The sequence below is a fragment of the Taurulus bubalis genome, assembly GCF_910589615.1.
Source record: "Taurulus bubalis genome assembly, chromosome: 13".
Taxonomy (NCBI): Eukaryota; Metazoa; Chordata; class Actinopteri; order Perciformes; family Cottidae; genus Taurulus; species Taurulus bubalis.
The window spans coordinates 10,701,985-10,713,418 of NC_136601.1; the positions used below are offsets into that span (position 1 = coordinate 10,701,985).

General features: G+C 41.9%; 1 protein-coding gene across 1 annotated transcript; it reads left to right on the forward strand.

The window, feature by feature from the left end:
• Positions 1–7,756: 7,756 nt before the first annotated feature.
• zic6 (zic family member 6) lies at positions 7,757–11,191 on the forward strand (the record flags this gene model as incomplete). The annotated part of the gene is made up of 2 exons (XM_079228338.1): positions 7,757–8,750; positions 10,581–11,191. The coding sequence occupies exons 1-2, from the start codon at positions 7,793–7,795 to the stop codon at positions 11,189–11,191; spliced, it is 1,569 nt and encodes a 522-aa protein (XP_079084464.1). The 5' UTR covers positions 7,757–7,792.
• Positions 11,192–11,434: the final 243 nt, after the last annotated feature.

Genomic DNA, 11,434 nt, shown 5'->3' on the forward strand with positions numbered 1-11,434 from the left:
GAGCTCGAAGCAAAACTTAGGAGACGGGAAGAAAACAGTAAAATAAAATTAAAATCCAGTGTAGCGGAGCGCGCAAGCTGCAGACACCGCGCCGAGATTAACCACGTTTTGCGAGAAAAATCCTAAAATAAAAAAACAAGCGGAGCCAAAACGGGGAAAAATCCTATGCGTAAAAGAGTTGGGAGGAAAAAAAAGCTCCCGTTGACTGCGATCCGTGAGAAAGAGGATCAAACTTCCCCCCCTTTCCAGGCGGATGATGTCCTTGGACTGATAAAGTCAATCACTCACTCCCAGAACATAAATGAACTCGGGAGGCAGTGCTACGGCAGCCAACCAGCGCGCGGCTACCCCTCAGACACGTGACCGCCACGGAGGGTGTTAATTGGCTAGATTTCTGGTGATTGGCATACTTTGGTATTGAAGATGGCAGGTCGTCTCAATTGGTTTCATTTGATTGGCTCTTACAGGCATTATTTTGCAGGTATAACGGCGCACTCTAGCGCAGATCCTGGATGTGTTATGTGCAGCGCATGTCTCATGCAGCCGTGCGTGATTCATATACTCCTCCAGAAACCCCCAAGCAGCTTTATGAATAAAGATGCATGTTATCGATGCAGGGTTTTAACAACCATATTCCGTTCAAACTTCTAGGAGCACTTGTGCTATTTTATAGTAGCAGTTAACGAAGTTATTCTGCAACATAACATGCATTTGGTTTGCCATATGAAGTTGTTGTTTTTTTCAAATGGAAGTATTAAAACACTTTTAATGCATTTTGAAGGCAATCCTAACTGTATATTTGAAAAAAAATGTTTTTTATCTATCTAGCTATATATGTCTCTCGATCGCTATTTTAATGTATAGTTTATATCTCATTGACTTATCTGTCTTTTTTTCTCTTTCATGTGTCCAGTTTGGCTCTTATTAACTGAAAACTTGAATGTACTTGGCACCGATCCAAACTGTGGCTTTCTTGAAGCCGCTTGAAAGGGGAGGGGGTATTTTTTTTTTTGCAAAAGCTCTGTAGGGTGTAGACGGAGGAATAAAAGACAGAAAGAAAGATGGCAGTAATTGTAATATCCTGAGATTTTTTTTTTTTCGCTCAGCCAAAAATTTCGTGCCATTGAGCAAGTTTCACAGGGCTGCCGCTGACGCGCTGCAGGACACACAGAATCTGATCAAGTTCAGAGACGCGCTGAGTGCTTCAAGCGGCGCTTTTTAACTCCAAGCCTTTCACATCCTTTCCCCCCTCAATCTGTCCCAGGAAGGAGCTCACATTCTTTATTTTAGGGGATCTGGATCAAGACAAAAAAAAAAAAAAACTTCAAATCACTCCTTCATTCTGCTTTCGCCTTCCTCGTACCGCATTCACTCCTGAACATTTCCTCGAGAAAGAGTTATAGATGGAAAAGGTGAGTGTTCTATACTTCGTCGTCTTTCTGTGTTATTAACGGGGGCCACGAGGCAGGCCTGCGTGGAAGGGTTTCAATCTACACTTTATCATATTTATCCGGTGGAGGTTGCATGGGATTTAGTTTTCTTGAAGGGAACACAGCCTGCTCACTGCTCCGGCCGGTTACTCATATGGTAATTTAATTCTTGCAAGGACCTACATCGCTCTTTTTTATGGCCGTCGTGCGCATTAGTACAACACTTGCGCTTTTTGTACATAACCTCCACAACTTATCTTGAAGCAAAACGACGAATGAGATTCACTTCATCTCCTTTTCCTCCGTAAACTGCTCTCTCTCTCTCTCCCCCATCTCTCCCCCTCCCTCTCTCTCTCTCTCTCTCTCTCTCTCTCTCTGTCACCACGAAGGCAAAGCCTCTCACAGTTTACTCCTCCCTTCACTCTCACACACTCGTCTTCTCACGCGGCACCCAGCATGCGCGTGCACCAACACACACGCAGTGTTACGATCACGAGCGCGCGCAAACACACACACGCACGCATACAAGATCACGGAGCCTACACACACCCACACACACACACACACACACACACACACACACACACACACACACACACACACACACACACACACACACAGTTAACTGAGTTTGCCTACTGCAGTCTTGCAGTATGAGATTTATGGCGACCTTTGTAAACTTTCACAAGTGACAAGCAGCCTGTTAAGTTTTCCTCCATATTTTATTGGCTTGTTGAAACGTGGAGGCCCTTGCGCCACTTAAGGTTACGTGCCGTGTATTTGCAGCCACATTATCACAAGTAACATGGTTTAGATGAGTCACAAATGTTTGTGTGCGACAGAAACGCAGCGTCGGCTCTGGGCTCTTGCTGAGAGAAAAGAGGAGCTGTCATCGACTAGGCCGAATGTAAAGCAACTGGTGCTTGAGAGTTGGATTTAAAACTACTGCACATCGTTTTTGGTACACTGGTGTTTCGTGAATATTTTATTATTTAATTCATCCTACAAATAAGGGATTTGGCTATTGGGTGCTTCAAAAACGCCTTTTCTAAATATATATATATATATATATATATATATATATATATATATATATATATATATATATATATATATATATATATATATATATATATATATATTTCACCAGCTTTAAAAACAAATCTAGAGAATCTGGATTGCAATAATATTGGGTCATATTTGTTTTATTTATTTAAATTTCCGGTTTGAAAAATACAATCGACCTCTTCCTGCCTGAAAGGAGCAGACTGCATTTGCGCATTAATGGGCCTACTATTTTTTACTGGACAATAGAAAAAGGGGGAATTTTAAAAGAGGGGGAAATACAGCTTCATAGGCCTTTTTACAGATCTGGACTTTTGTTCACCGTTTTTTCTTACTCACGACAGACATTTTTACCCCAGAATATTTGACACCGCTCCTCGGGCATGCCGCCCTTCACATTTCACCTCTATTTTTTGACTTATCTAATTAATACAATTTTGGTCAAATCTATACTGCTATATTTTCTAGTTTTGCAACCACACGATGTTACATAATTTATTTTAACATTTAAATATGTCCATTTAATTGGAAAATAGGTTAAATGAATATACATCTATAACAAGGCCTGTGTTTTGTCCGACCCAGTATAACATCGTTAACGATCTTTCAAACTTGAGCGTATGCAACGTGCTATATTATAGGACGCTATTCTGCAGCACTATGGATAATTTGATGATTTAGTTATCTCTACAGGGATTACCTCATTGGGCGTTGGGATAGCCCATTGGTTATAACATAATCTTCTTCTAACTGAGCATGCGCGTTACCTTAAAATATCACAATATTGTGGTGTGCATACCTCTTTGACAGTATATGCCCATGCTGTTGGAAAAGAGCAGAACATAACCATCAGCCTAAATGGTAAACAACTCACATTTATACATTTATTCTAACTATATTTGCTCAGTAAAGGATATTTAAGTGTATACATTGATAAATAACTCAGATGCATGATTTTAATTTCTAATATAAAGAAATGTGCCTATGAGCGACCAATCTTGTGGATATTTTCTTACTGCAATGTTTAGTAATTTTTTTTATTCATGTCTGGCCTGTAGCTGCTTTGCTGCAGGCCGCTTGTGCTATAGAAGAGTTTGAGGACTGATACTTAACTCAGTAGTGACCAGACAGAAGTCAAATCTTAATTTCCCAAAAACAATGGCGAAACCAAAGCCCAGAAGTACTACCATTTATGAAATACCACTGTATGTGAGTGTATGTTTCCGTACTCCCTTTTTAAACAGGCAGAAAATGGTCAATGTTTCCCAACGGCACAGTTAAATGACTGATATCGTGATTCAATGTTTTGCTGAAATAGACATTGTGCTACAGGATATTGCAAGTTTTTGCTTTGGTTTAATGTGCCAACTCCTTGATTTTTATAAATATACCCTCTATGACACTTTTCTCGGTTCTCCTACATTCTGCAGAGCCCCCAACAGCATAGAGGCTCATGTTCTGGTACATTCATACCATCATCCAGTATGTTATACATTCTCAGAAGGAAATACATCATGGCTCACATTTGTTTCAGTGAGAATATACTGTTTTTACATGCAACATTTCCGTCTGCTGGTTTTCGGGCCGCCTATTGTTTTCACAAACCAAGTATTATGCGTTGTATTTTGTTGCCTATAATCAAATGTTATTTTAGATTTATATACAAGTGTAGTAGCTGATAGTGACAATAAATTGGCCTCCATACACTAGAGCTTTACATGAGCAACGACAGTTTAAGTGTCTTGTAATTTGGAATTTCACAATGTAATGCTTGACTGTGTTGCAACGCTATCGGGCATATTTTTGTGCTGTGTGTGTGTGTGTGTTTGCTTTTTGCTTGTCATAGGAGAAACAGAAAGGTTGTATCATTCCATATTTTCTTCATATTGTAAAGGCTTGCAGTACTTATACAGTACAAGAATAACAGCATGGATCGTCATCTATATTTCATACATTATATGGTCAGTTGGGTCTTGAGTGACTGCTACAGTGCTAGTGTTTGCCTTCGTATGGCTGATGGAGAGGGCTAATTGACTCCTTGCTGTGATTTACTGGAGCATCTGTCTGCAAATGGACTCGTCCCAAACCTGTTAATTCATCTAAATTTCATAAAGTCATGGCAAGACTGTGCACTGCCATCCCTCATCAATTATAATGTCTCAGCACAACTCCACACTGATGCATGCAGTTGTTTCAAGGTACACACACACACACACACACACACACACACACACACACACACACACGCATACACACAGGTCGTACCACATTTATGAACATATTAACTTTGTGTCCGTCACACACACAAATGTGGATATTTGAAAAGATTTCATGCTCCCTATCCTTCTCGCTTTATATTTTTTGCTACATCTCGTGTTACATTGACGTTACTGTTGATTCTTATTCTCACTGGGAACGGTTTATTATGTTTATCGCCTTTTTGCAAAAAGTTTTCCCAAAAAGGCGATGCTCGCTAGTCTTTTTTCTTCTTCTGTAAATGTATTTATTCATTTAAGGTAGAATGAAACGCAATGAACATTAAGGAAATGTATGTTTTTTATAAAGAAGTCTTCTAAAGAAATGAAATTAGCTTAACTTCCAGTCCTTAACATGGTCTTATACTGCAAGTCTTCCATTTGTTTTCTGCTTAATTTAATTTCTGCATTTCAACCTATGTCAATAATGTGTTCAGTGTACTGAGATTGGCAGGGATCTTATGGCTGTAAAGAGTATTCCCTGACATGTGTGTTTTGATAGTTGGGAGTGATATTTTGTGTACAACAGTCACTAGGATTTTGTCCGGCCTGTCAAGCAAATGGCCGCACTCATGAAGCTGGAGTGTTGGGAGGAATTGCAGATGTCAAAATGCTAAAATACATTGTCAATATTTAAACTTGAGTTTCATTTCAAAATTAAAATGCAACCTTGTCACGGATTTGGAGTATTTTATCACAATAAACTATAAAATAATAGTCTACTGGAAAGACGTTATAGTACCATGACCTCAACTAAGTAATACATGTATGTTTCCATATCTTGGCTATTACTATTAAATTGTATTGTTTATCGGTGTGAAGCTAACCACACGACTAACATGTATCCTATGAAACACACATTTTGTTCAAGGTATTTGACACGTTCTGAACATGCACATTTACAAATTAAATACTTATTATAATTCCATACAGTATTGTCTTATATTTTATGATGATTAGGCTAAATTCTAATGAAGTCCTGACCACATTAAGGGTTACTTAAATAATCGTAGTCCTTTATACACATATTACAGTACAGACTGCTGCTATGAAACAGACAGCTAGCTCACAGTTGCTGTGACTGTTATTGAAAAGGTGAGCCTGAACAGCCCCAGAATGGGTATCCATTTCTTGTTTTACATTCTTGTTGCAATGTGGACCTGAAATGATTTGGGGTGTCCTTTATGCTTTCTGAATGACAGATTGGAAACTTTTGGTTTGTTGGCCTTCAACCTTCAATCATCTTCGAAAAAGCATCGGGTTAAAGGTTGACAAACATGAGCATCCATTACAATCATGACGGAATTAGGCCAGTTCTGGGCATGTCTACTATTTTGCGGCACTTAATGTCAAGTGGGCCCCTTGCTTTGTATCTGTAGGATACACTGCAGGTGACGTCAGCATAACAATGTGGTAAAGGATTTTTTTCTTTTTCTTCTTCTTTTTATTTTCAGAAAATTTAGAAAATTTTGCCATCTATACAGTCTTTACAAATCAGGGGGATTCCCCACCGTAAACCTATAAACTGCCACGTGGTGTAGATTTAAACAAACGTAGCACATAAAGGCGTTTGGCTAAAGTGGTCTTGAAGAAAGTGCGTTGATAGAATCAGAGCAACGTCAAAGCTAAGAGACGTGCAGAAAGAATATGTGCCGCACCAGAGGAGCATGCAGAGCTGGAAGCTGCTGTCCTCACAGCACCCCGAAGTAAGAAAGTTTACCAGAGTTCCACAGGAACAGTGGAGCCTACCCACTGCTGGTTGTCACGTTTCATCATTTACATTTTTACATAACCACTTTTACATGTGCGAGCCTGCAAGACGCATGGTGCTCTTCAGATGATTATTAATGTATTAAAGCTGAATGTATGTGTGGAAATGGCGCACGTTGTATATAAAATAGTACATTCTGCTCTGAAGTATTCCCCAGTGAACTACATACTAGAATCTGAATAACTTTCTTCCTGTAAAATGATGATGATATTTTGTTGGTCCGGTCATGATGAACAACTTGTTGCTTTATCAACGTTTTATTTTTCCCTCGTAATGAGGACAGCAAGTTATTTTGTGCCCATATATATATATATATATATATATATATATATATATATATATATATATATATATATATATATATATATATATATTAAAAAAATACATGCATAAACTAGTAACGCAAAAGTACTTTTACCTCCATGAGAGCTCAGAACTATATATTACATTTCAGGAAAATAACACTGCCTCACACTGCAGGATTAGTATTTTTGCATGATTTAAAATAATTGATTTATCTGTTGAAATTAGTTTTCTGTATTTCTCACCGTTTTTCAAACTCCACTCAAAATGAAATTCTTGACAATAATTGGACTGGACACGCTGTGGCCAGCCTCTCTGTTATGCTCGCAGGGCAGGAGTTGGACATTTGCTTTGGCACGATTTATTCCAGTGATATAAAAGACGGCAGAGGGACTGTGGTGGTGTTGTGGTTTTGCCTATGTCTGCATTTTAGATTCAGATGATCAGGAGGACACATTACGCTTCATATTGATCATATGTAGAGATTTAGAGAAGCGGTCTCACGAGAAGGCGGCTGGAGTTAAAGAGGCAAGTATCGCGGCACATTTCAAAGCATTTTCTCTGCGATATTTGAAAACGGAGTCGTGCGGTGAACGCCTGCGTGTCCCTTTTAAAACAAACCCAGCGCCTGTCAATCACAGCGCATTCCAACCAATCCCAAAGCTCCCTCTTTAAAAGCAGGTTTGCCTGCTGTGCTTTTATATTGCACCATGGCCTGTTTCGAAGCATTTTTACTACCACGGTTATTGCCACAAATCAAGAGGGCAAAGTGAACGGCATGGGACTCACACCAACTTTAACGAAACCGAGTCCGGTTCCTACTTCTGCGAAGTTCACGGCCAAGAATTTCACATGCAGGTGATACACAGGCGAGGGGAGGAGGGAACAATGGAGAGAGAACTTCTCGGTGTATCCTGAGTGCTGAATTGGTTGATTTTGCAAACTCATAGCCAAAATCACAACAAAACATGACAAGCCTTTCGAGGTTTAGTGGCTGCCCGCTCTCCTGCGTCAACCCCGGGGAGAGCAATACTGAACCCAGCGTGGTGCTGCCACCTTTGGCAGGAGAGCACATGGGACTCCCCACTGGCAGTTCCTTAAAACTCTGCCCCTCGCACAATTTGCGAGACTACCCCGAGACGAGGTCCAGTGCATATGTTGACCATTCGGTTCCCAATTTTGCAGACTCTGGATACCACAGCCACCGGCTAGAGCACAGCCCTAGGGGCATTCTCATTGGAGGCAATCTGTCTGGAGCCGGCATGCCACCCGTCACTGATCAACTGGCATCAAGAGCAAACCAACATGGCGGGATTGGAAGGTATCGTGACTACCCTGGCTACAGAGACAACAGAAGCCATGCTTTTTTCTCCAGCTACCAGGAGCAGGCCCACACCTCAACCGACGCATCTCGAGATTTCGGCAGCCAGATGATGCTGGGTCTACCTGGAGACCTGCTCAGCCGGACTCACCCCTATGGCCAAACTATCAACCCCAAGGGGAACAGCCAGCAGCTCGTCTCTCAGTTCCTGGGTCTGTACAAACCCCTCAACATGGCGATTCAACGTGGAGGAGGCGACGCTTTCCTCAGGTGCTCGAAGCAAATGGTGAAGCATGAGCTCGTGTGCAAGTGGAGTGACGACCCCGAGGGGTCTGTGAAGCTGTCCTGCTCCAGAGCCTTCGGGAGCATGTATGAACTTGTCACCCATGTGACAGTGGAGCATGTCGGAGGACCAGACCACTCTGAGTACGTCTGTCACTGGGAGAACTGTGCGAGGGACAGGAAGCCGTTCAAAGCCAAATACAAGCTGGTGAACCACGTCAGAGTCCACACAGGGGAGAAGCCCTTTCCCTGCCCCTTTCACGGCTGCGAGAAAGTTTTTGCACGATCAGAGAATCTTAAAATCCACAAAAGGACTCACACAGGTCAGTTCATAATCATGGTAATAATGATTATAACACAAATAATAGTGGTGATGATATTAATGAATTGTATATGTTGGCATGTGACATTTGAGAGAAAAAAAAATGTGGTTCGTTTTTTTAAACTTTCAACACAAACTATTTAATTGTATATTTATGAGATTTGCAGTGTTTATCTGTGTTAACAGTTTTTTCTCTCCATTTCACGGATTATGGAAGTTTGCCAATTCTGTCACATTATTACTATTTTTAATATCATTATTATTATCGTTAGTAATACTATTATTAATCAAACATAGACATTGTTCTTGTTATTATCACACTGTGCTGTGTTATTTAGGCCTACATTGTTATAATAATATTGTTATGCAAAGCTCCTCTCGCCGTCTCTGTTATTGTGCGCGTGTTTTGCATGTTCAGGCTCCATGCAGGCTCCACAGCTGAGTTACAAAGGAATATAGTCTGCAGGCCTAGTGGTTAGGGTGCCTCTCCCACTTCATTCAGAGAAATTATTAAATACATGCCGGGACACCGGAGAGTTGTGACGTAGCCGTTACGCTGTTTCTGCCTCCCAGGGACTCATCTTTATGTGCTCAGGAACACTAGCAGAGCACAGCACCCTGTGATGTAGTAGGAAATAAAAAGGTGAGCCAACGAAGGACCTCAGTCAGCAAAATGAAATGGTTATCAATTTAAACAAAACGAGTCACGTGTCCTTATCCTCGTTACATCACTGTTACTTGCCCCACAATGTTATCATAAGATGCATTTAATTTTAGAACTGACTTTCCTGGGCCTTTCCTTTTATGCCCCATTTGAGCACACTAATATCATCTGCAAAAAGGATTTACAGTGCAATCTTATTTTAATCTTATCTCTCACACACACTTCAGGGATTGCACGAACGTGATCTCACAAGGTGTAATCATGAAATGCAGGCGTTTCAATTGAAATTATAATTAACGAACGAAGTGAGTGGTCCTCCGAGAAAGAGGGGAGCTGGAGATTAAAAAAATATATTTATTAGGCGACCCCTTTTACTTCTGGTGTTACATTGTTTTACTAATGAAAGCAAAGAGAATAGAGACAGAAAAGGGGACGCTTAATGGCATTTCTTATTACTGCACATGCGCGTGTTGCTAATTAGACTTAATTTATGTGAGGCAAATATATTAACATTTCTTTCAAATTCCGAAAGATAGACACCCATTAACACAGAGGCCTGCAAAATGAAGATTTAAGAGCAACTATTACAGTTTTATTTATGAGTCCAGCTCTTCCTGGTTGTCCGCTCCATCAGCGTGTGCGCATGCAGGAGGGACAGTGCGCAGCTGTGGGCGATGTTGTGCGAGGAGATCAATTAGCATCTTGATAGCCATAATTCATTCTATGACGATAACTCCATTTAAACCAATCTTTGCATTTGCAGGTTCACCATAAGCTAACGCATGTGTAACTGCAGCCTGCCGCACTTGTTGCAATCAGGCCTGCACCAGTTTTCAAGCAGGAAGTTTGAACTCAGTAATTTCATGACTCATAGCAGGCCTAGTTTTTGCGCATGCATAGCATTTCAAAACAACGTTTATAGTCAAGGCAGAACGCGACTCTGGGGTTCAAGAGTCACAGTGAGAAGCCTGGATGTGCATTTTTTAGTTGTGCAGGCTCACTTTTTCATAAAACATGGTGGGATGGGGGTTACTCATATGACTTAGGCTAATTAGTATGAGAGAGAGAGAGAGAGAGAGAGAGAGAGAGAGAGAGAGAGAGAGAGAGCATGCACGGGCCTGTCAGTCTTTTCGTAACTCGGCGTCATTTCTCTCTTTGAACGTTTAGGTGAGAAACCTTTTAAATGCGAGTTCGACGGCTGCAACCGGAGGTTCGCGAACAGCAGCGACAGAAAGAAGCACTCTCACGTGCACTCCAGCGACAAGCCCTACATGTGCAAGGTCAGGGGCTGCGACAAGTGCTACACCCACCCGAGCTCCCTGCGGAAGCACATGAAGCTGCACTGCAACAAGGCCCACGACGCCAAGAGCGATGACGCGGGTCACGTCGCGGAGGCCAGGTCAACCCGAGTGCCGGATGGAGCCCAGATCAGCCCTCCTCACCCGCCCGCGTCGACTCAAGATGTCCCCCTGTCCCCAGAGAGTCGAGACGAGTCGACCCCGAGGTCACGTTTCCATCACACGTTTGACAGCAGTTTGGACTTCTCCGCGCACAGGTCACAGCCCCTCCTGGACCCTTTGTTGCTCCAGAGAGGCAGCTACAGGTCCCAGTCCTCCCAGTACCCCTGCGGCCAGACAGGTCACACTTTTGCCCAGAGCTCAAGGACTTTCCCCTCCACTTCACCCTTTCAGAAAAGTATCGTCAATGGCTGGTACACATGCCACAGCGGCGTGGACTCGTTCCCTCCAAAGCAGTGTAACAACATCCCGTCTCTTTGAGCTCCTGTTGGGACACAAGCGGCCGAGCGACATTCTTTTTGTTCTTCTCTCTTTCCATGTTGTAGCTTAAACACGTGCACCTGTATCTCTGCGACTCTGTGTATTTTGTGTGGATGTTGTATCAAATATTTTGTGACACACATGTCGAGTCATCCTATTGAAACTGCGTAACGTGTCGAGCTTTATGTGTTGTTGTGAGGCCTGTTTGGTTGGGCTTGGCTTACAGCCCACAGCCACAGTGGG